This window comes from Chiloscyllium punctatum, chromosome 1 (assembly GCF_047496795.1).
Source record: "Chiloscyllium punctatum isolate Juve2018m chromosome 1, sChiPun1.3, whole genome shotgun sequence".
Taxonomy (NCBI): domain Eukaryota; kingdom Metazoa; phylum Chordata; class Chondrichthyes; order Orectolobiformes; family Hemiscylliidae; genus Chiloscyllium; species Chiloscyllium punctatum.
In genome coordinates, this window is record NC_092739.1 from 113,919,875 (window position 1) to 113,946,497 (window position 26,623).

At 40.9% G+C, this 26,623-nt stretch overlaps 1 protein-coding gene across 5 annotated transcripts in view; it reads right to left on the reverse strand.

Annotated features, from left to right (window-relative positions):
• pdzd2 (PDZ domain containing 2) overlaps positions 1-26,623 on the reverse strand; it is a 544,030-nt gene that overhangs the window by 148,307 nt on the left and 369,100 nt on the right. For 4 of the 5 annotated variants that reach the window (XM_072572501.1, XM_072572518.1, XM_072572511.1 and 1 more), the window contains 2 exons: positions 9,639-9,750; positions 6,740-6,888 (listed from right to left, as the gene is read on the reverse strand). In XM_072572501.1, coding sequence (XP_072428602.1) covers positions 6,740-6,888; positions 9,639-9,750 — 261 coding nt within the window. Of the gene's footprint in view, positions 1-6,739; positions 6,889-9,638; positions 9,751-11,550; positions 17,513-26,623 lie in introns of those variants that run through there. The other variant, XM_072572535.1, reaches the window with a different exon arrangement.

Sequence of the window (26,623 nt, forward strand, 5' to 3'; positions counted from 1 at the left end):
CTGGCTCAGTCCTACATGCAATGAGAGTATAGATCATTAAGTTTTATGTGGAGATCAGCACGCTCCATAATGGAAAATAATGCTGGTTCCCAGAATAAAATTCCTGACATGCAGACATGAGTCATAAAATTCACTTTTAAATTCAGTCTTAAAGAATGTTTGTAATTCCTCTAAGGGCAAGGTTTCCAGAAATAAGAAACTTCTGTCATGAAGGTGGATTGGGGAAATTAGGACTGTTTTCCTTGGAGAAAGAATGGTGCGAGGAGATCTAATGGAGATATTCAAACTCATGAAGGCTACGGACAAAGTGGGAAAAATCCTGTTCCCACTCATGAAATCATAAAGAATGAGAGGTAGGGATTGAAAGTAAATGAAGGAAAGAAACAAAAGGGACATGAAGAGAAATATTTTCACACAGCAGGCGATTCAGATCCAAAACTTTCTACCCAAGTGTGTTGAGAAAATAGGTTCAAATGAAACAATCAAAGGGAATTAAACTGTTATCTAAAAGGGAATAATTTGCAGGTTATATGGAGAATAGAGTCATAGAGATATACAGCATGGAAACAGACTCTTCGATCCAACCTGTCCATACCGACCAGATATCCCAACCCAATCTAGTCCCACCTGCCAGCACCCGGCCCATATCCCTCCAAACCCTTCCTATTCATATACCCATCCAAATGCCTCTTAAATGTTGCAATTGTATTTGCCTCCAACACATCCTCTGGTAGCTCATTCCATACACGTACCACCCTCTGTGTGAAGAAGTTGCCCCTTAGGTGTCTTTTTTATCTTTCCCCTCTCATCTTAAACATACGCCCTCCAGTTCTGGACTCCCCAGCCCAGGGAAAAGACTTTATCTATTTATCCTATCAATGCCCTTCATAATTTTGTAAACCTTTATAAGGTCACCCCTCAGCCTCCGACGCTCCAGGGAAAACAGCCCCAGCCTGTTCAGCCTCTCACTACAGCTCAAATCCTCCAACGCTGGCAACATCCTTGTAAGTCTTTTCTGAACCCTTTCAAGTTTCACAACATCTTTCCGATAAGAAGGAGACCAGAATTGCATGCAATATTCCAACAGTGGCCTAACTAATGTCCTGTACAGCCACAATATGACCTCCCAACTCCTGTACTCAATACTCTGACAAATAAAGGAAAGCATACCAAACGCCTTCTTCACTATCCTACTGACCTGCAACTCCACTTTCAAGGAACTATGAACCTGCACTCCAAGGTCTCTTTGTTCAGCAAAACTCCCTAGGATCGTACCATTAAGTGTGTAAGTCCTGCTAAGATTTGGTTTCCCAAATGCAGCACCTCACATTTATATGAATTAAACTCCATCTGCCACTTCTCAGCCCATTGGCCCATCTGGTCCAGATCCTGCTGTAATCTGAGGTAACTCTCTTCGCTGTCCACTACACCTCCAATTTTGGTGTCAACTGCAAACTTACTAACTGTACCTCTTATGCTCGCATCCAAATCATTTATGTAAACGACAAAAAGAGAAAGGACCCAGCACCGATCCTTGTAGCACTCCACTGGTCACAGACCTCCAGTCTGAAAAACAACCCTTCACCACCACCCTCTGTCTTCTACCTTTGAGCCAGTTCTGTATCCAAATGGCTAGTTCTCCTTGTATTCCATGAGATCTAATCTTGCTAATCAGTCTCCCATGGGGAACCTTGTCGAATGCCTTACTGAAGTCCATATAGATCACATCTACTGCTCTGCCCACATCAATCTTCTTTGTTACTTCATCAAAAAACTCAATCAAGTTTGTGAGACATGATTTCCCGTGCACAAAGCCATGCTGACTACACCGAATCAGTCCTTGCCTTTCCAAATACATGTACATCCTGTCTCTCACGATTCCCTCCAACAACTTGCCCACCACTGAGGTCAGGCTCACCGGTCTATAGTTCCCTGGCATGTCTTTACCGCCCTTCTTAAACAGTGGCACCACTTTTGCCAACCTCCAGTCTTCCAACACCTCACCTGTGACTATCGATGATACAAATGTCTCAGCAAGAGGCCCAACAATCACTTCTCTGGCTTCCCACATAGTTCTCAGGTACACCTGATCAGGTCCTGAGGATTTATCCACCTTTAACCATTCCAAGACAAACAGCACCTCCTCGTCTGTAATCTGGACATTTTGCAAGATGTCACCATCTATTTCCCTACAGTCTATATCTTCCATATCCTTTTCCACAGTAAATACTGATGCAAAATATTCATTTAGTACCTCCCCCATTTTCTGTGGGTCCACACAAAGGCCGCCTTGCTAATCTTTGAGAGGCCCTATTCTCTCCCTAGTTACTCTTTTGTCCTTAATATATTTGTAAAAACCCTCTGGATTCACCTTAATTCTATTTGCCAATGCTATCTCACATCCCCTTTTCACCCTCCTGATTTCCCTCTTAAGTATATTCTTAATTTCTTTATACTCTTCTAAGGATTCACTCGATCTATCCTGTCTATAACTGACATATGCTTCCTTCTTTTTCTTAACCAAACCCTCAATTTCTTTAGTCATCCAGTATTCCCTATACCTACCAGCCTTCCCTTTCACCCTGACAGGAATATACTTTCTCTGGATTCTCGTTATCCCATTTCTGAAGGCTTCCCATTTTCCAGCCGTCCCTTTACCTGTGAACATCTGCCTCCAATCAGCTTTCGAAACTTCTTGCCTAATACTGTCAAAATTGGCCTTTCTCCAATTTAGAACTTCAACTTTTAGATCTGGTCTATCCTTTTCCATCACTATTTTAAAACGAATAGAATTATGGTTGCTGGCCCCAAAGTGGTCCGCCACTGACACCTCAGTCACCTGCCTTGCCTTATTTCCCAAGAGTAGGTCAAGTTTTGCACCTTCTCTAGTAGGTACATCCACATACTGAATCAGAAAATTGTCTTGTACACACTTAACAAATTCCTCTCCATCTAAACCTTTAACACTATGGCAGTCCCAGTCGATGTTTGGAAAGTTAAAATCCCCTACCATAACTACCCTATTATTCTTACAGATAGCTGAGATCTCCTTACAAGTTTGTTCCTCAATTTCCCTATGACTAATAGGAGGTCTATAATACAATCCCAATAAGGTGATCACCCCTTTCTTGTTTCTCAATTCCACCCAAATAACTTCCCTGGATGTACTTCCAGGAATATCCTCCCTTAGCACGGCTGTAATGCTAACCCTTATCAAAAATTCCACTCCCCTCCTCTTTTGCCTCTCTTTCTATCCTTCCTGTAGCATTTGTATCCTGGAACATTAAGCTGCCAGTCTTGCCCCTCCCTGAGCCATGATTCCATAATTGCTATGATATCCCAGTCCCATGTTCCTAACCGTGCCCTGAGTTCATCTGCCTTCCCTGTTAGGCTCCTTGCATTGAAATAAATGCAGTTTAATTTACGAGTCCTACCTTGTCCCTGCCTGCCCTGACTGTTTGATTCACTTCTGTTCTCAACTGTACCAGTCTCAGATCGATCTCTTTCCTCAGTATCTCCCCGGGTCCCACCCCCCACCTTACTAGTTTAAATCCTCCCAAGCAGTTCTAGCAAATTTCCCTGTCAGTATATTAGTCCCCTTCCAATTTAGGTGCAATCCGTCCTTCTTGTACAGGTCACTTCTAACCAAAAGAGATTCCAATGATCCAAAAGTGTGAATCCTTCACCCATACACCAGATCCTCAGCCATGCATTCATCTGCTCTATCCTCCTATTCCTGCTCTCACTAGCTCGTAGCACTGGGATTAATCCAGATATTACTACTCTTGAGGACCTCCTTTTTAAATTTCTGCCTAACTCTCTGTAATCTCCCTTCAGAATTTCAACCTTTTTCCTTCCTATATCGTTGGCTCCAATGTGGACAATGACCTCTTGCTGGCCCCTCTCCCCCGTGAGAACATTCTGCACCCTCTCTGAGACATCCTTGATCCTGGCACCAGGGAAACAACACACCATTCTGTTTTTTCTCTGCTGGCCACAGAAACATCTGTCTGTACTTCGGACTACAGAATCCTCTAACACAATTGATTTCTTGGAAGCCAACATACCCCTCGTTGCATTAGAGCCAGTCTCAATACCAGAAACTTGGATGTTCGTGCTACGTTCCCTTGAGAATCCATCATCTCCTACATTTTCCAAAACAGCATACCTGTTTGAAATGGGTATATCCACAAAAGACTCCTGCCCTAGGTGCCTACCTCTCTTATCCTTCCTGGAGTTAACCAATCTATGTGACTGTTTCTGAGACTTTCCCCCCTTCCTATAACTGCCATCCATCACATACTGTTGCTGTTGCAAATTCCTCATCGCTTCTATCTGTCTCTCCAACCAATCCACTCGATCTGATAAGACTCGCATCCAACAGCATTTATGGCAGATATAATCCGCAGTAACCCTTAAACTCTCTTTAAACTCCCACATCTGACAAGAAGTACATATCACTGCAAAGGCCATTTTTGCTCTTTCACATTCTACAGACCCAGAAAATAACACCGTCTTATTCCTCTACAAAACACTGCACCAGGTTCAATTAAGAGCTGTGGCTTATATTTTACATTTAATCAAGAGACCTATCTCCAAAAACATATAATCAAGAAAGAATCCATTGTACTCACTAATACAGCCTTTCTCTTGGACAGACTTAAAACAACAATTAACTTATCTGATTCTGTGTTGTGAACTTCGCCCAAAGAGGTTCTTCCAAGATTAGTTGTGAAATTCACTGTTTGTTAATTTTCTCAGATGCACTCCGATGTCCAGTGACACATGAATTTAAAAACAGCAAAGAGAGTAACTCTGCAGGTTCTCTCTCTTTCTCTCTCTTTCTCCTGCACTGTCCTCACCATCTGCTTCCTTTGTCTGCTCTTCTCCCTTTTAAAACTGCTGTTGTTTTGACGTTTTTTCCCAAAGTTCCAAAACAATGCAACAGCATATAAAACAGTAATTGCTGCTCCTGGAATTCGAGGAAATCACCTCCAGTACCTAAAATACCTCAAAAAAAGGAGCAACTCTTAAAGCTAGAAATTTTTCCCATCCTCCATCTTGGATTAACCAGAATCCTATTTCTAAGGTGGAAGAATGGCACTAAATAAATTGCTATTTAGGCAGACAGCGCAAACCTGACGGCTCCAATTTCAACCCTGCTCTCACCTTCACCTCGTCCATTTCTGACTTCTCCCTTCCTTCCTCGACATCTCTGTTTCCATTTCTGGGCATAGGCTGACCACCAATATGCACTACAAACTCACCAACTCACACAGTTGCCTCGACTATACAACCCTCACAGCCTGCTTCCTGTAAGGATTCCATTTCATTCTCCCAATTTCTCCTACTCTGTCACATCAGTTCTAAAAATGCCATCTGCGGCATTGGGGAGGCATCTCAGAAACATCCACATTTTCCCTCAACTGAGGATTATTCACACTGTGGTTGACATGGCCCTCAGCCAGGTCCAACCCATTTCCTGCACTTCAGCACTCACCTCTTTTTTTCCCTCCCTTAACAGGGATCCTGGTCCTCACTTACCATCCCACCAGCATCCACATCCAAAGGATGATAAAGTGCCATTTTTGTCACCTCCACTAGGATGCCACCACCAGACAGATTCCCGTCTCCTCTCTTGTCAGCATTCCATAGGGACCATTCTCTCTAGGACACCTTGGTTCTCTCCTCTTCCACTCCCAACATCTTGCCACATCTCTGTAGCACCTTCCCATGTAATCACAGAACGTGTAATACCTGCCTGTTTACCTCCTCCCTTCTCACTATCTAAGGCCCCAACAAGCCTTCCAGGTGAAGCAACAATTTATCTGCACTTTATTCAGTCTAGTCTACTGTGTTTAATGCTCACAATGTGGACTGTTCTACAGTGGGAAAATGAAAGACCGACTGGGTGACTGTTTTGAAGAACTACATTCTATCTGTAAAAATTACCCTGAGCTTCCTGTTTCCTGACACTACAACACACCACTGTGTTCCCAAATCAACATTTCTGACACAGGCCTGTTGCAGTGTTCCAGCAACCCTAAGCGCAAGTTATACTCTCAACGGCATCTCATTTTTAGCTTGGATACTCTGTGACCTTCAGGACTCAATAATGAGTTCAATAATTTTAGAACATGAACACCTTAGTCCTTGAGCTTTACCTAATCTGACACCCATTATATGGGTGTCATTATATGGGCTGCCTTGCACAGGTAACAGATTTTCACCTACTTATGGATCTCCATTATCAGCTTTTCTTTCTCCCTGCCTTACCAATATCCATCCCTTTGTCTGCCTAACTTGTTGTGCTTTTCCAGCACCACACTCTCGTTTCCAATATCCATCCCTTTGTCTGCCTAACTGCTGTTCTTACTGTCTGGGCTCCTTCCCCAAAATAAACCTATCTTCAGGATATATACCACCTTTTCTTACCTATTGTCAGTTCAGAAGAAGGATCACTTGACCTGAAACTTTCTCCAAAGATGCTGCCAGGCCTGAGTTACTCCAGCAATTTCTGGTTTTGCCCATAAAATAATGTTGATAAAGGCATGGACCCTTTTCAGTTAGAAACCATTTGGCGATGTTCCGTGAATTAATAGGTATTTTGCTGTTGTGACCAAAGGCACAGTTATGGATTTAAATTTAGGAGGTCTTGAGAAAAACCATTTACAAGAAATATGACCAGCTGCACATTGATTACTCAGATGAACACAGTAGAAACGCTGGGTACACACACCTGTCGAATATTGATCGCATCAAGCTGCTGAGGAAGGGAATGTTTGCGGCCTCCTCGCGCTGGCTTTTCTAACATGTCACAACTTGCCTCACCATTTTCCACTATCAGCTCATCATCTTCACCCACAGATTCTAAGCGGCTCCCTCCGCCTGTCAAAAAAGCAGAGTGAGAATCAGAGAGGAAATTGTATGCATTTGATAGAGAAATTTAGTTAGCAGCCTACGTCAGGGATTTGGGTTAATCCCTACAATTTTGTGGCAATTAATTTATGGAGCTGTATTCCCAAGTTCATACAATGCTTTTTTGACAAAAAGATTTGCAGGAGCATGGATTTAGTAATGAGCCCAGTTTCTCAGTTACAATGTGATCATTGAGCTGCAAACATCAACAATGCAATTAATGCAGATACAGCATGGCTATTTCAGAGTTTCAGGCAAATAGGGATGGACTATCAATGCTGGCCAGCCAGCAATGCCCAAGTCCCACAAATGAATAAGAAAAGTGTCAGTCCAATCCTGTTAGGGTGAAGCACTAGTCCAGACAACCCATTTGGAACCCAGATTAATTCCAGTGTTGAAGAATGAATCTAAAGATAAAACAAACATGAATTCTAATTGGTACTATTCCTTGAGAAGATGCAACAAAACAGAACAAGTGACTCAATGTAGCCATTTCTCATTTGTTTTATTGTTAAATAAATATTACAAATTAGAAAATGATACATTTACACAAAAACATTCAAGACATTTTGACACAAGATGCAGTTTCAGACAAATTCACGAACAGATGTAATTCAGATAATCACCAGATGAAATTAATATGTGAATGAAAGTGTCATGGAGTGAGGTAGCAGTCTTAACAATTACAAAATGCTTCTGTTCTGCAGCTGAATTTGAAACAAGTTCATCTCAAGCAAAAGATTATGTTTTACATATGATTAAATGCCAGTTCTAAACCAGAAAAGTAGTCATTAGACATCTGTATAAAGGAAGATCATTAGCAACTTACTTTTACAAAACTACAGAAACCCAATGACTGCTAACACTTTGTTACCCAGCTGCTCCTCCAATCACAGGCTGCTTTTCTCCAACATTTACAGCTAATAGCTAGTTGACCTATCAGCAGTAAAAGTGGGAGAGGAACAGTTATTAGAGGAGCAGCTTCCTCCCCACTTCTCTCCATTCTATTTCTCCAATTGGTCACCCAGTGACTGAATTTTCCAGATGGATTTGGGGACATGTGGAGCAAATTTAACTTCCAATCCTCATGTATTTTGATAATTGGTGGCCATGGGACGTTTTAATGTTCTGAGAGTGGAGAGGGGAAGAATTGAATTGAGTCAAGCAGTATACTGGGGGAGGGTTGTGTGGAATGTAACTCCAATACCCAACAATATCCCAGTTTTCTATATTGTACAAAAACACTAGATAAATTTTTATACACTTGGCATGCCTCTTACCTCTAGATGTAATTTTCTCAGAATTGAAGTTACTTGAAATTATTCAAGGATAAGTTGCATGTGGTTTATAACGTGTTGCATCTTATGCATTTTTGGCTCAGGGCTAGTTGCATAGGGCTTTTGTTTTGGAGGGTTTTTCAATATAAGGTGTCCTCTCATCTAATCCTATCCCCACCTTACCATGTGCCATTCCCAGAACAACCCGCCAATGCAAGTATGTCGCAGAATTGTCTGGTATCCCGGACACTGGTGCTACCTTAATAGGCCATTGCACATCCAGTCAAGCACTATTAGTCTGGGGTCACACTGTATGATTCCTGACATTTGCCTCTGACAAGGTAGAGGAGGACAGTTTGGTGCCCAACTTTTGTGGATGGGCCCCTGGAAGACCTGCTGGATGGGGTGCTGCAGAGGCATTATGTCCTCTTTCTCTGGACAAGCAGAGAAACATTACATTAGACCCTGCCAGCCTGGTCCAAAGTTTCCATCTGGATCAGTGCAGTCTCAGCTAAACACATGAACAAGGACCAAAAGTAGGCCATTCAGCCCTTTGAGCCTACTCTGCCATTCAATAAGATCACAGCTGATCTGATTTTAACCTCAACTCTAAATTCCTGCATATTCCCAATAATGTTTCATCCCCTTCGTAATCAAGAATGTATTCATCTACCTTAAAAATATTTAACGATTCCACTGTCTTTTAAAGAAGGGAATTCCAATGACTCATAACCCTCTGAAAGGAAAAACAGTTTCCTCATTTCTGTCTTAACTGGGCGCTCTGACGTTTTTAAACTATGACTCCTAGTTTTACATTCTCTCAAGGAAACATGCTTTCAGCATTCACCTGGTCAAGATCCATCAGGATATTGTATGTTTAAAATAAATGACCTCTGACTCTTCTAAACACCACAGGATACAGGCCTAGCTGGTTTAGCATTTCCTCATAAGGCAATCCACTTATTCCATGAAATAGTCTAGTAAACACCTGAACAGTTTCTAATAGATTAACATCCTTCCAGAAATATGGTAACCAGTATCAAACTATGCATGTGGTTTCACCAATTCCCATAAAACTGAAGCATAACATCCTTACTCTTGCATTCAATTCCCCTCACAGTGAATCATAATATTCTATTAGCTTTCCTGATTACTTGCTGAATCTGCATTCTAACCTTCAGTGTCTATCTCGAGGAATGCACAGCAATGTAGTAGGAGGGTCAATGACTCTGCAGGCATAAGTTCCTCCATGAGACTTAGTGGGAGGTGGGTACAGCAGCAAACATAAAGTGAGTGAGAGATATTTGAGGGAATGTTGTGGCACTTATGCCAGCAGAGCGGAAAAGGTAATTGATCCTCTTCTTACATTGCTGTGCATTCCTCCACAACAAATAAACACATGGTTAACAAAATATTGATAATGGCAGTAAGTACAGTGCCTACCTTGAGATCTGCTCCTGAATTTTGTTACACTGCCGCCTGGTATTGGACTTCGACAACTGAACTGAGGCATTTCTACACGCTCATGGTAATCACCTTTCTCAGTTTCTGAAGCCTGGTGTACAAGGCCAAAAAATACAAAATTAGTAAGTAAAAGAAAATTGCTTTTATGCAGCAATTTTCATGACCTCGAGGGATCAAAGAACTTCCGTGACACTGAAATACTTTTGAGGTGCAGCCTCTGTGGAAGCATATCAGTCAATTTATGGACAATGTGTTCCCACAGGATAATGTAAACTTGCAATTTAATTAAGGAATGAATATTGACCAGGATACCAAGGAAGAACTCCCACTCTCTTCATGATTGCATAAGAGGGAGGGTGATGCATCAGTTTAAAGTCTCTCCTGTAAAACAACACCTCAAGCATTGCAGCACTACCTCTGTATTAAACTGGAGGCTTATCCTTGATTTTTCAACTGGTACTTGAAATGGTAATTGAACACACAACCTTCTGACTTAGAACTACAGTTGGTACCTAATGGCTGCTAATCGCGATCATAATCATGTCTTTCATTTTCATTGAGTTTATACCCCTATACTTTGATTAATTTACTTTATATTAAAGAACATTATCACACATAGTTTGTTAAGAAATATTCAAGAAGAGACTATACGTTGCTCATAATAGCCATAGTAAAATACTGCAGAGAGTGGAACTTCATTAGACTAGACAGCATGTCAACTTTAATAATTTCTTTACAGAACACATGAGAGCTGAGATGTCATTCCACAATAAAATAATATTTTGTAGCTGTCACCTAGATGAAAATTTTGATTTCACTTCAATTTTAAGCATTGTGCATTTGCTCATTCTCATTTTATGGAACATAGAACATAAAACAATACAACACAGTACAGGCTCTTTGGCTCTCAATGTTGTGCTGACCTTTTATCCTATTCTGAGATCAAACTAACCTACACACCCTTCAACTTACTACCATCCATGTGCCTATCCAAGAGTTGCTTAAATGTCCCTAATGTATCTGACTCTACCACCGCTGGTACTTCATTCCACACACCCACCACTCTCTGTGTAAAGCACCGACCTCTGACATCTCCCCTAAACCTTTCTCCTATCAACCTTAAAATTATGCCCCCTTGTGATAGCCATTTCCACCATGGAAAAAAGTCTCTGACTACGCACTCTATCTCTGCCTCTCATCATCTTGTACACCTCCATCAAGCGATCTCTCACCCTTCTTCACTCCAATGAGAAACGACCTAGCTCCCCCAACCTTTCTTCATAAGACATATCCTCCATTCCAGGCAGCATCCTGGTAAATCTCCTCCGCACTCTCTCTAAAGCTTCCACATCCTTCCGATAATGAGACGACCAGAACTGAATACAATATCCCGAGTACAGTCTAACCAGAGCTCTATAGAGCTGCAGCATAACCTCATGGCTCTTAAACTCAATCCTCCTGCTAATAATGGCCAATACACCATATGCCTTCTTAACAACCCTATCAACTTCGGTGGCAACTTTGAGGGATCTATGTACATGGATCCCAAGATCCTTCTGTTCCTCCACACTGTCAAGAATCCTGCCTTTAACCGTGTATTCTGCATCCAAATTCAACCTTCCAAAATGAATCACTTCTCACTTTTCCAGGTTGAACTCCATTGCCACTTCTCAGACTAATTCTGCATCTTATCAATGTCCTGTTGCAACCTACAATATACCTCCACACTACCTACCATTCCACCAACCTTCAAGTAATTTATAAAAATCACAAAGAGCATAAACTAAAACTAGTACAACTAACCTACTAATAATTATATATAAAAAAAAGTCTAAACCAAATACAAGGCACTTAGTGAGGGGCTCTACCCCTGCCCACAGGGGGCACTTACATCTCTCAAAAACACCTTCATAACTCCTTCCAGCTTGAGCCGCAGCCCAGGTTCAGGCCAAAATAAGGAGAGAAGAAAAAAATTTTAACAAGGAAATTAAAAGTAGACACCCTACCCATCCCCAAATATACATTAACACCTGTTAATATCAGACAAAAATTCAGCAATGTTTTCTTTAAGAAAAGGTAAGAGAGAAAAGGAAAAAGAAACATTATTTTCCACATCCTTTAAGTTATCTGATCTATTTTAAAGTGTCCAAAAAATGTTTCACTTTATCTGAAGAGTCGAATGAGTGCACAGACCCCATCATAAGTGAAACAAAGCACTGCCAGAAACTTCAGGGAATATTGGATACCAAGGTCTCTTAGTCTTCTCTTGGCTTCATCAAAGGGCTTCCTTTTTTGAATAACAGCTGCAGAGAAGTCCTGAAAACAGTCTTGGATCCTTCATAATTTAGGACCTGTGGATCCTTTCCCTTTATTCTGGAGGTTTCCATAACTTTAAATTTGTCACTGTAACTGTGGAGCCACACTAGGACCATGCGAGGGTGCTGGTCTGAGCTGGGCCTGCGCACAGCGACTGGATGGCCCTCTCAATTTTCACCTGGTCCGACGTGGTCTCCAGGCCAAGAAATTGCAGCAGCTAGCTTTCAAAGAAGCTCGCTGGCTGACCACCTTCTACTTCCTCCGACAACCCCATAATGTGGAGATTCTTCCGCCTACCTCTGTTCTCGAGATCATCGGCGTGTTCCAGTAAGGTAAGGACCTGTTTCTCCAGTACTCAAATCCTTTTCTTTGAAGAGTCGATCGTGCTCTCCGAACCTGTGGTCCTTCTTTCAACTTCTTCCTTTTGGTGTCCAAGACCTTCCAGCTGCTCCTCGTGCTTGTGGAGCATGGCCGCGGTCAGGTCCAGCCTACTGTGGAACGTCTCTTCAAGTGATGACTCGATCATATCTTGCAGTTTAGCAAACTCCGTAGCCAGGGCCTGGTGGGTGAGTGACGCCAATAGACTAGTGGAGGAAGCTGCAGCCACGGCCGCAGAAGTGTTTGATGTTTCCAGTGAGTGTCCCGTGTGTTGGGACTTGTTGGAACCTTTGCCTTTTGTCATATTTCTTTATAGGATATTGGAAAAGTTCTATAACTCTTTAAATGCTGAATTTTCACAGAAATAACTTGAATGGGGAGGTGAGAGTGGTACTTTGCCTGAGTTGAGTTGCAGAGCTCAGCAAAGCAGACTTCTCAGATCGCTGCCATCTTGGATCCCCTTCTTGAAATCTTTCATGCTTTGGCCTCAGCTGCCTTCTGTGGTAGAAACTTCTATAGGCTAACCACTCTCGGGGTGAAGACATTCCTCATTATTTCAGTCCTAAATGGCTTAACTCATATCCTTAAACTGTGACCCCGTGGTTCTGGATTCCACAGTTTTCTGAAGTATCCTTCCTACATTAACCATGCCTAAACATATTAAAATTTTATAGGTTTCTATGAGATCCCCCCTCATTCCTCTAAACTCCAGTGAACATGGGCCTAAGCAATCCAGTCTCTCTTTATACATCAGACCTACATCACAGGAATCAGTTTGGGAAACTTTTGTACCACTCCCTCCAGAGCCAGAAAATCCTTCTCAGATAAGGAGACCAAAACTGTACTGGTTTTACCAAGGCTAAGTATGAGAAGATTCTAGCAGGTAACATAAAAGAGAATCCAGAAATCTCCTACCAGCATATGAATAACAAAAGACTGGTTAAAAAGAGGAGTACAGCTGAGTAAAGACCTAGAAAAGGCTTTGTTTGGAGGAACAGGGTATGGCTGATATATTGAAGCATACTTTGTGTCTGTCTAAACCAAGAAAATAGATGCTGCTACATCACAGTGATGGACTAAAAATTTGGAAAGAGGATGTATTCGAAACTCTCACTAATCTTGAAGTTAACAAATCACCAGACCAGATGAGATGCACCCAATGACACTGACAGAAACAACAGTGGAAGTTGTGAAGGTACTACCATAACTTTCCAAACTACCTTAGATACCGAAGACTGGAGAATTGCAAATATTACAACTTTGTTAAAAATAGGTGCAACATTAACCTAGTAACTACAGATCAGTCAGTTTAATCTTGGTGGTAGGAAAGCTTTTAGGAAAGATAATTCAAAAGATGCTTAACAGATGCTTCAAAAAAATTGTTAAGGAGAGGTTGATTCAGTATCGGATAACAAGCTTATTAGACTAATTTAAAGTTATACCTCATGGAGTAAAATGGGCAGTAGCAACATGGATAGAAAAATAGCTGAATGACAAGAAACAGAAAATAGAAGTGAACTTATGTTTTTGATCTGGAAGAAAGTACACATTAGGGTTCACCGGGGTGGGTGTTAAGACTGCTATTTTAATATTAATGACCCAGTTTTGGGTCTGCAGGGCACAATTTCAAAATTTGCAGATAACACATACTTGGAAATAGTCATAAACTTCAAGAAGACATAGACATGTTGGTAGAATGGACAGTTAAGCGGCAAATAAAATTTAATACAGAGAAATCTAAAGGGATTAATTTTAAAAGAAAAACGATGAGAGGCAATAGAAAATAAAGTGTATAGTTGTAAAAGGAATGCACAGGAACTGAAACTCCCATGTACAGATTGTTCTGCTACAGCGTGACAGTTGTGTTCCTCTGCAACCTCATGCTATAGAAAATGGTGCTATGGAAAACCGCTACAGAAAATCATGCTGTAGAAGATTGCTATAGAAAACTGCTATACCCATTCAGTTGAAAGTTTGCATTATCCAAACAGTGTCCACAATTTGTCAATTGCATTATAGCCAATTTGCGCTGACGAAATGTGCATTATAGCAGAATGACTTACACATGTATGTGTGAAAATCATTGAAGGTGGCAGGTGGTTGAGAAAAGTGATCAAAACATACTGGTTCTTGAATTTTATATGGGAACAATAGCACAAAAAGATAATAAAGCTGCAAAAATATTGGTTCAGCCTTGAGTGGAGTACTTTCAGAAAGATGTGACGATGTTGAAGAAGTTGCAGAAAAGATTTAAGAGAATAGTTCCATCAATGAGGAACTTCAGTTATGTGGACAGATTGGAAAGGCAGATTGAAGAAGGCAAGATTCAGAGAATATTTGAGGTTTTAAAATCCTTAAGGGTCGAGACAAATTTGTTAGTGAGAAATTGTGCCCCTTGGCAAAAGGGTTGAAGGCAGGAGGACACCAATTTAAGGTGTCTCTCTAAACAAGCAATGGTGACATATTGAAAAACATTTTTCACACACTAAGTGGTTATGATTTGGAATTCACTGTCTGAGAGTATGGCAGAGGCAGATTTCAATCGTATAATTGGAACCAAGTCAGCACTATGGCAGATTACAAATAGGCTGAATGGTTACAGCACAGGAAGCCATTCTAATATTCTATAACTTCTAAGACATTCTGTACCAGACTGTCAGCTTATATTATTGTAGGGGGCAAAGTGTTAAACATGGATTATTGTACAACTTCTGTTGTGATTAGAAAATCATGTATTGGCTTTACTTTTTAGAATGTATATTCAACTAAATGATTACTCCATTTATCAGTGTACAAATAGCAAGTTTCATAATTCGCAATGAAAGATTGTAATAATTTTCTGTCCTATCACATTCTGTAATAGAACATTCTCTGACATGAAAGTTTCTGCCTTTTAAACAGTGGCTTCATTTGATTAGTGAAAATAATGTAATTGTATCGCAAACAAAGGGTGATGTTAATTTGGGTTCATGTAGACAATATTAATTTTCTTGAAGTTCTATTAACTGGAGTGAACAGCTAAAAAATCCCATTAAAGGCAAAAAGTAAACTATTTGACTATAACATGTCTTCACCAATGGTCTTGCTTGTAAAACAAAGAGACAATAGGTTATCAGAGGTAAGTGGGAATGTGGATTTGAGGTTAGGATCATCCATGACCTAAATGAATGGCACAGCAGCCTTAAAGGGCCTGCTCCTTGTTTGTGAGTATACCAAATCTTAGTATTGACCTCCTTTTACACTAAGACCCGTCGCCCTTCAATAATTCTGGCAAGTTTATAGTTATTTTAAAAAAACTTGAGGATACCACAAGCACAAAAACAGTGCAATATAAAAGCCAATTCAAGAGCTTCATTGTTTTGAGAACAAGGCTAAACCCAAGGATAGTTTCAACTCAAAAAACATTGCATAACAACAGCTGTGCAGCAGACAGCCGTTTTTGGTCTGGCAATCTTTAGTCCAAAATGCACAGCAGCATGTAGCATCATGGGATATTATTTAAATGTGGTAAATTTGCAGTCTCACAGAATTAAGTTTACCCTTCTTCATCAGAAATATCAGACAACTGAAGATGACATATCCAATTGCACCAGACCCAGTTTTGCAGTCATGATGACAGCATAAAGACACACTGTGGCAACTGAAGGAAATTCCAGGCAAATTGCTCATTACAACAAAGAGTTCAGACACCAGGGGATACAACCGAAAAGTAAGGAATTAAAATGGAAGCCAGGCAAAACATTTTTATGGAAACAGAACAGGAATAAGTTGGCAGTGAGGATCATTAAAATGGATAACATAAATGTTTCAAGAGGAAAGTGTTACTAGAGAGAGAAAAAAGTTAAGGAATGTGATCAAAGTACTCATTGGCCAGTATCTTCCCAAATAGTTGAAGGTAACTTTGGAGGTAGAAAACTAACAGAAAACCGTCTCAAAACTCAATGGATGTGGGCAGGCGAATGACACAATTCAGGTCTCTATTATCTGCCATTTTCTGAGATTAATTCGATTTTTCAGCCATTACTCAGGCACCTCCTCACAATGTGAAGCAGCCTCCCACTAGCATCTCATTGGGCCTTATAGGTATGGGGAGCTCATCCAATATGGTGGTAAGCAATGTGGATTCCTTGTAGCTCCCTTCTATAATGCTGAAATAGGTAGAGATCTGAAAATATCTTCAGAAACAGCTTTCCTAAACCTATAGAAGAAATGCTTATCATAGAACCCCTACAGTGTGGAAACAAGCCATTTGGCCCAAGTCCACACTGGCCCTCTGAAGCATATCCCACCCAGATCCATCCCCCTACTCTATAACTCTACATTTCCCCTGACTAACGCACCCAGCCTACATATCCTTGAACACTATAGGCAACTTGGCATGGCCAGTTCACCTCACCTACACATCTTTTGGACCGGGGAGGAAACCGGAGCACCCGGAAGAAACCCACGTGGAAATGGGGAGAATGTGCAAACGCCACACAGATGGTCATCCAAGGCTGGAATCGAACCCGAGTCCCTGGTGCGATGAGGCAGCAGTGCTAACCACTGAGCCACTGTGCCACCCTTGTGACAAGCTTTAAAAGTCAGAGTCTACAGTCAATGGTAAAAAAAAATTCAGACCTAGTAAGGGATATGCAGCAACAGCAGAGTGTTTGGAACTCCCTGAAGCTGGAGCATTCTTCACTCCAAGGCAGTTACATGTTGCATGTAATGCAAATGGTCTGTTGGGGTGCTCCTGAGTCGAGATGTAGCTGAAGAGCAAACTGACATTGGACGTTCTGTGAATGAAGTCAAATTCCTTGGTAATTGAAAACATTTGAAAAACAATGCAGTTTTATAGGTTGAAGGAAATACATGTACTTGAGGTCATATCAAGCATCACCACCATAGCAAGTGGGCAGTTTGAGGGATAGAGTAAGGGAAAACAAAGGTCGCAAAAGCAATTTAAAAATGAAGTGGCCGATCTAGGAACATCAAGAAGCCAAATTAAAGCCATAATGGGACATTTTAGAAACCCAAGCAGACAAGGACTAATGCAAGAAGGAAGCTAGGAGACTATTGAGGCTGGAACCACATTACTTAAACTGTGGTAAAGGTACAAAGCATTTAGTTAAAACCATAGTCAGCAGGACATGGCAGCAAATATAAATGTGACAGCAACAGGACTATGATTTAGAGTCACAGACCATCAAATCACCCTGTAAAATTGCTAAAGAAATGGGATTCATCTTATAAAGCTGCAAAGGTATGAGGGAATAACTGAAACTCTGATTAGAACAGAAATTGTTTGTTAAAGCCTCAGGGAGTGGGATTTACTAAGAAATGTATTTATAGAAATAGGAATAATTTATTAAGGGTGCAATTGGTGGAAATCACCCAGAGATGGTGGAAGAAAGATACAAAACTTCGATTTTACTCATAGAACGCAGGAAACTTCCATTTTGACTTCAGAAATGTGGAAAAATCCTCAAGTACAGCATTGCAATGCTGCAAATTTAAAAATTTTTATGCAAGAAGCTGAACAAATTAATATACCTCTGTATACAATAGCTGATGACTATAGTTGATGATGTAATTACTTTCCAAGGTGTAAAAGAAGCCACAAATATTTGCTAAGAAGCACCAAAAGATTTTGATAATTACTTTAGCCTAAAACAAATAAAATTCTTGAAACAACAAGCTTTAACAGAAGGCTTAATGTGCCCAGAGGAATCCATGGATGATACGAAACGTTATCTCTGCAGATTCATGGAAAAATGTGACTATGATGATTTAAAGTCCATATGAGACATAATCATTGTTGGAACTTCTATTTAGTCTTTGGTGAGATTTACCACAGTCTAAATAACATTTGACTGTAGTTGAAGCCATACAGGTGATGAGTGTAACCAAAGACCAGGAACAACACAGATCAATTCTAAGAGGAGAAGATCAACTTTATCACAGAAAATCAACAGAATCCATTCAGCTTTTAAGATATAAAACCACAAAAACAGACAAGAAACTGCCCAGCAATTAGGACAGACACTAGAAACTAATAGTAATTGTTAGCACAGTGGAGCAAGAAACCCTCACAGGGACAAGCAGAGTCAAGCAACTTCTTTTTTAAAATGCTTTATCTGTAAAACAATCGATAATTTCTAGATAGATTAGATGCAGGGAGCATGTTTCCCTGGTTGAAAAGTATAAAGCCAGGGGACAGAGTCTGAGGATATGGAGTAGGTCATTTGGACTGAGATGAGTAAACATTTCATTACTCAAAGGATTGTGAACCTGTGGAATGGCTGTATAGGCCACGTCTCCGGATATATTCAGGAAAGAAACATATAAACTTTTAAATTTTAAAGACAACAAGGAGTACAAGGAGAAAGTATGAATGTGGCCTTGAGATAAAGGATTAGCCATGATCATACTGAATGGTAGAACAGGCTCGAAGGGCATGTTGTAAAGTTTTTCATATTGCACTTATCAGGACAACTTGCAAGAAATAATAATACAAAGGAAAATCAACTACTTAACAAGAGAGTACTGATTGATTAGTGAGTGGATTCTGATTGGTAGATGCATTAGCCTGGGAAATGACCCAATCAATGATGACTAACAGTTAACTGCTAAGCTTTATTTACATTTTCTATTGGGCAGGTTGACTCCTTGATCAAAGCACTGTCATGAGAAATGAATCTAATGAGTGCAAGATGAAAAAGTTTGATAATTTCTTTTCCTGATACTTAAATAAATACTTTGGACTCATGCATTACATTGGGATTAGTCTTCAAAGGCTTAAATCTAATCCTTAAATGCTTCAAGAAAACTCAATGAAAAACCTTTTCTGCTGCTCCTGTTGAAAGAGGTTAATTTAAACAGGATTTCCATACCATACCTTATCAATCCACTGGCCAGTCACTTACAGTTGCCTAACTGGAAATTCTGAACGGGGCTCCTAATTTGTCCAATACTAACCTTTGACAATATTCTTCACCAAAGAGGCAAGACAAAGTTGACAATCAATACTATACTGACAAACAATCCTGTGATAGGCCATCTGAAGTTGTCTATGTTTGTGTTGCCAGTAACCAGCACACCGCCTATTATCTTTGTTTTCTGCCTATGAATTTCAAAGATTCCAAGGATGCTACTGAGCAGTAGTGATCTGTACTCAAAAGAAAATTTATCCTTCAAATAAAAACAAAAAGATTTGATTCCTATTTCCTTTTTACAAAAGAAATACAATGATGAATCTTCACTTGGAAGATCTAAGGAATGTGTCCACTAGAAGAAAATCCAAACTGTTACATAAAAGACGCAATAGAAAACCATCATTTTCTAGATCAATGATTTGAAAATTGATTGGTATGTTACATTTTTTGGATAAAGGATTTTCAGGACAGAAGAGGTAACTTCAATGAAGACAACTCGACAGCAGAGTAGGAAAAACTAAGGAAATGATTATGGCTGATAATTTTGTTTTAAAAATTTGTTTTGCTCAAGTGCTTGTCGTGCAACAATTCTTGCAGAGCACAATGCAACTTCTGACAATAAAATGAATGCTGACAGAGGCAAAGCAAAGGATGGAACATCATACACATGTACAGTACACTAAATCTATGCAAGAATAATGAACCAAAACAAATTTCAAATGACACATCTATAAGTCATCAGAATTTAAATGAGACTCTAAATTAGCTGATGACATAAAGATAGGTAGGAAAGTGAGTTGTGAAGAAGGCTTAAGGAGCCCATGAAGAGATAGATTGGTTAGACAACTGAGCAAAGATCTAGAAAATGGAATACAATGTGGGAAAATGAAATGTCCATTTTGACAGCAAGAATAAAGGATTCGGGATAATCCAAGATGGAGGATAGGAAGAAATTGTGGCTGGAAGATTTGCTCCTTTTTTGAGTATTTTAGGTGTTGGCAATGATTTCCTCGAATTCCAGGAACAGCAATTACTGTTTTATATGCTGTTGCATTGTTTTGGAATTTTGGGGAAAAAAGATCAAAACAATGGCACTTTTAAAAGGAGGAAGACAGACAAAAGGCAGTGACCACATGGTCAGTGAGGGAGAGAGGGAAAGAAACCGACAGTGCTAACTGACACAGCAGTGAATCTGCATAGTTACTGCTTTTGCTGTTTGAGTTCATGTATTTCTGGACATTGGAGTGCATCTAGGAAAAAATGAACAAACAACAAAATTCACAACTAACCTTGGAGGAATCTGTGTGGGAGAGCTCACAGCACAGGAACAGATAAGTGCACAGTTTTACGTGTAATCTTGCTGTAAGTCTACATTAGTGAGTAGAGTGGGTTCTTTCTTGATTATGGGTGTTGTTGAGATCTGTCTCTTGATTAAATTTTAAAAATATAAACCATATGTACTACATTAGCCTGGAGCACTGTTTATTTTACAGCAATAAGACAGTGCTATTTTCTGGATTTGTAGATTGTGAAGGAGCAAAGAAGGCCTTTGGTAGAGAGATGTAGTTTTCCTGTCAGATGTGGAAGTTTAAGGAGAGTTTTCATGTTACCGATGATTATGTCTGCAAGAGGTAGTGGGTGTGATGGATGGCAGTTATAGAAAGGGAGAAAAGCTGCAGATACAGTCAGGTCGATGGGTTAACTCCAGGAAAGGTAGGAGGGGTAGGCATGCAGTGCAGTGCAGGAGTTTTCTGTGGCTATCCCCATCTCAAACAAGTATGCTGTTTTGGAAAATGTAATGGACTCTCAGGGGAATGTAGCTCGAACAGCCAAGTTTCTGGTATTGGGACTGGTTCAAATGTAATGAGAGATATGTTGGGTTCCAAGTGATCAATTGTGATAGGGGACTCTCTACTCAGAGGCACAGACAGACATTTCTGCAGCCAGCAGCCAAACATCAGAATGGTGTGTTGCCTCCCTGGTGCCAGGATCAAGGATATCCGGAGAGGGTGCAGAATGTTCTCAAAGGGGAGAGGGACCAGCAGAAGGTCATTATATACATTGGAACGAATGACATAGGAAGGGAAAAGGATGAGATTCTGAAGGGAAAATATGGAAAGTTAGGCAGAAATTTTAAAAGGAGGTCCTCGAGGATAGTAATATCTGGATTACTCCTGGTGCTATGAGCTAGTGAGGGTAGGAATAGGAGGATAGAGTAGATGAATGCATGGCTGAGGACCTGGTGCAGGGGAGAAGAGTTCACATTTTTAGATTACATTACAGTGTGGAAACAGGCCCAACAAGTCCACACCGACCCACCAAAGCACAACCCACCCATACCCCTACATTTACTCCTTACCTAACACTACGGGCAATTTAGCATGGCCAATTCACCTGAGCTGCACATCTTTGGACTGTGGGAGGAAACCGGAGCACCCGGAGGAAACCCACGCAGACATGGGGAGAACGTGCAAACTCCACACAGTCAGTAGCCTGAGGCGGGAATTGAATCCGGGTCTCTGGCGCTGTGAGGCAGTAGTGCTAACCACTGTGCCACCGTGCCGCCCAATCTCAATTATTGGAAATTTCTGGATCATTGGAAACTCTTCTGGGGTAGAAATGACCTGTACAAGAAGGACAGAGTGCATCTGAATTGGAAGGAGCTAATATACTGGCAGAGAGATTTGCTAGAGCTGCTCGGGAAGATTTAAACTAGTAAGGTGGGGAGGTGGTGGGACCCAGGGAACTAGTGAGGAGAGAATTTAATCTGAGACTCGTATAGTTGGGACAAGGAATGAGTCAGGGCAGGCAGGAACAAAGCAAACAACAAGGTAGGACTGAGAAATTAAACTGCATTTATTTCAATGAAAGAGGCCTAACAGGGAAGACAGATGAACTCAGGGCATGGTTAAGTACATGGGACTGGGATATCATCACAATTACAGAGATGTAGCTTAAGGATGGACAACTTGATGTGCCAGGATAGAAATGCTATAGGAAGGATAGAAAGGAGGGGCAAGAGAGGAGGGGGAAGTGCTGTTTTAGATAAGGGATAGCACTGCTGCTGTACTTAGGGAAGATATTCCAGGGAATACACCCAGGGAAGTTATTTGGGTGGAATTGAGAAATAAGAAAGGGATGATCACCTTATTGGGACTGTATTATACACCCCTCAGTAGTCAATAAGAAAGTGAGAAACAAATTGGTAAGGAGATTTCAGTTATCTGTAAGAATAATAAGGTAGGGGTTTTAACTTTCCAAGTATAGTCTGGGATTGCCATAGTGTTAAGGGTTGAGATGGAAAAGGAATTTGTTAAGTGTGTACAAGCAAATTTTCTGATTCAGTATGTGGATGTACCTAGTAAAGAAGGTGCAAAACCTGACCTACTCTTGGGAAATAAGGAGGGAAGGTGACTGAGGTGTCAGTGAGGGAGCACTTTGGGGCCAGTGACCATAATTCTATTAGTTTTAAAATAGTGATAGAATAGGATAGACAGGATCTAAAAGTTAAATTCTAAATTCAACTAAATTGGAGGAAGGCTACTTTTGACAGTATTAGGTCAGAACTTTCAAAAGCTGATTGGAGGCAGATGTTCGCAGGTAAAGGATGACTGAAAATGGGAAGCCTTCAAAAATGAGAGTCCAGAGACTGTATATTCCTGTTAGGGTGAAAGGCAAGGCTGGTATGTGCTGGGAATGCTAGATGACTAGAGAAATTAAGATTTTGGTTAAGAAAAAGAAGGAAGCATATGTTAGTTATAGACAGCAGAGATCAAGTGAATCTTTAGAAGAGCATTAAGTCAGTAGTATTATACTTAAGAGGGAAATCAGAAGGGCAAAAAGGGGACATGAGTTAGTTTTGGCAAATAGAGTTAAGGAAAATCCAAAGGGATTTTATAAATACATTAAGGATAAGAAGGTAACTAGGGATATAATAGGGCCCCTCAAAGATAATCAAGGCAGCCTATGTGTGGAGCCGCAGGAGATGTGGGAGATACTAAACGAGTATTTTGTATCAGTGTTTGCTGTGAAGAAGGGCATGGAAGATATAGAATGTGAGGATATCTTTAAAAAATGTCCTTAATACATAGGAGGTGGTGCTGGGTGTCTTGAAACGCATAAAAGTGAATAACTCCCCAGGAGCTGATCAGGTGCACTCTAGAAATCTGTGGAAAGCTTGGGAAGTAATTGCAGGGATATTGTTGTTGGGATATTTATATCACCAGTAGTCACAGGTGAGGTGCCGGAAGACTGGAGGTTGGCTAATGTGGGGCCATTATTTAAGAAAGGTGGTAAGGAAAAGTCAGGAAATTATAGATCAGTGAGCCTGACATCAGTGGTGGGCAAGTTCACAGAATCATAGAATCCCTACAGTGTGGAAACAGGCCCTTCGGTCCAACTAGTCCACACCGACCCTCCGAAGAGTGACCCATTCACCTAGAATCATAGAGTCATAGAGATGTACAGCATGGAAACAGACCATTTAGTCCAACCCGTCCATGCCGACCAGATATCCCAACCCAATCTAGTCCCACCTGCCAGCACCCAGCCCATATCCCTCCAAACCCTTCCGATTCATATACCCATCCAAATGCCTCTTAAATGTTGCAATTGTACCAGCCTCCACCACTTCCTCTGGCAGCGATTCCACCTACCCCATTACACTACATTTTACCCTTGACTAATGCACCAAACCTGATTACTATGGGCAATGTAGCATGGCCAATTCACCTAACCTGTGGACCTTTGGATTTGGATTGTGGGAGGAAACTGGAGCACCCAGAAGAAACCCAAGCAGACAAGGAGAGAATGTGCAAACTCCACTCAGACAGTTGCCCAAGACTGGAATCAAACCCGGGTCCCTGGCGCTGTGAGCCAGCAGTGCTAACCACTGAGCCACTGTGCCACCCATAATTACAGAGGAGTTGTTGGAGGGAATCCTGAGGGACAGGATTTACAGGATTGTAAAGGCAAGGATGGATTAGGGATAGTCAACGTGGCTTTATGCATGGGAAATCATGTCTCACGGACTTGATTGAGTTTTTTGAAGAAGTAACAAAGAGGATTGATGAGGGCAGAGTGGTGGATGCCATCTATATGGACTTCAGTAAGGCATTCGACAAGGTTCCCTATGGGACACTGGTTAGCAATATTAGATCGCATCGAATACAGGGAGAACTAGCCATTTGGATACAGAAGGTAGAAGACAGAGGGTGGTTGTAGAGGGTTGCTTTTCAGATTGGAGGCCTGGCACCAGTGGTGTACTACAAGGATTGGTGCTGGGTCCACGGCTTTTTTGTTATTTATACAAATGATTTGGATGTGAACATAGGAGGCATAGTTAGTAAGTTTGTAGATGATACCAAAATTAGAGGTATAGTGAACACCGAAGGTTACCTCAGAGTACAATGGGATCTTGATTAGATTGGCCAATGGGCTGAGGAGTGGCAGATGGAGTTTAATTTAGATTAATGTGACGTGCTACATTTTGGAAAAACAAATCTTAGCATGACTTATACACTTAACGGTAAGTTCCGAGGGAGTGTTGATGAACAAAGGTACCTTGGTGCGCAGGTTCATAGTTCCTTAAAAGTGGAGTCTCAGGTAGATAAGAAAGTGAATTTGGTACACTTTCCTTTATTGGTCAGAGCACTGTGTATAGGAATTGGGAGGTCATATTGTGGCTGTACGGCTGCAACACTGTTGGAATATTACATACAATTCTAGTCTCCTTCCTGTCAGAAGGATATTGTGAAACTTGAAGGGTTGAGAAAAGATTTACAAGGATGTTGCTGAAAATGTGTTGCTGGAAAAGCGCAGCAGATCAGGCAGCATCCAAGGAGTAGGAGAATCAACGTTTTGGGCATGAGCCCTTCTTCATTCCTGAAGAAGAAGGGCTTATGCCCGAAACGTCGATTCTCCTGTTCCTTGGATGTTGCCTGACCTGCTGCACTTTTCCAGCAACACATTTTCAGCTCTGATCTCTAGCATCTGCAGTCCTCACTTTCTCCTTTACAAGGATGTTGCCAGGGTTGGAGGATTTGAGCTATAGAGAGAGGCTGAACAGGCTGTGATTATTTTCCCTGAGAGTCAGAGGCTGAGGGGTGACCTTATAAGAGGTTTACATAATTATGACAGGCTAAGATAGAATAAATAGACAAGGTCTTTTTCTGGGGTGGGGGAATCCAGAACTAGAGGGCATAGGTTTACGGTGAGAGGGGAAAGATATAAAAGGGACCTAAGAGGCAACTTTTTCACACAGAGGGTGGTACGTGTATGGAATGAGCTGCCAGAGGAAGTGGTAGAGGCTGGTACAATTGCAACATTTAAGAGGCATTTGAATGGATATATGAATAGGAAGAGTTTAGAAGGATATGGACCAAGTGCTAGCAAATGTGTTTAGATTAGGTTAGGACATCTGGTCAGCATGGACAGGTTGGACCAAAGGGTCTGTTTCTGTGCTGTGCATCTCTATGACTCTAAAACACTTCAGCCAAATGATGAGAGTTGTAGAGCTCTGAGATAGAGAGATCTGAGTGTCCTAGAAGGTTAGTATGCAGGTGCTGCTAGTAATCAGGAATGAGAACAGAAAGTTATAGCCTACTGTGAGGAGAATTGAATGCAAGAGTAGAGAGGCTCTGCCTGAATTACACAGGGCCATTGGTGAGACCGTGTCTGAAGTACTCTGTACAATACTGGTCACCATTTGTAGGAAAGGATATTAATATATTGGAAGCAGTTCACAGAAGGTTTACTGGACTAATACTTGGAATGAGTGAATGAAGGTCAGACATGCTAAGCCTGTATCTTTTGGAGTTTAGAAGAGTTAGAAGTGACTTAATTGACAATATAAGATCCTGTGGGGATTTGACTGGATGGCTATTGAAAGGATATTTCCTCTTGTGGGAGAATCTAGGACTAACAGTCATAAATTAAAACTAAGGGCTCGCCCATTAAAGATAAAGATGAGGAAAATGTTTTTCTCAAAGAAGGTTGAGAGCGTTTGGAATTCCCTTCCAAAAAAGGCAGTGATGATTGAAGTCTGAAATAAAAACAGAAGATGTTAGGAAAACTCAACAAATCTGGTAAAACTTGTGAAAAGATAAACAGAGTTAATGTTTTGAGTCCGATATGACTCTTCTTCAAAACTGAAAGGCATTGTAAGAAAATCGCACAGTGGAACAATCCTAAAGCAGTATTTTGATACACACATCTTGGATTCAACACTCACAACATACATTCCAGTCTTTCCATGCCTGAAATATTTGTTAGGTTTCTCAACATCTGTTTCTGTAGTTTAGCTAAAAGTAGAATGTTACAGAAGATTGAGAAACTTGTAAACATGGTTGAGCT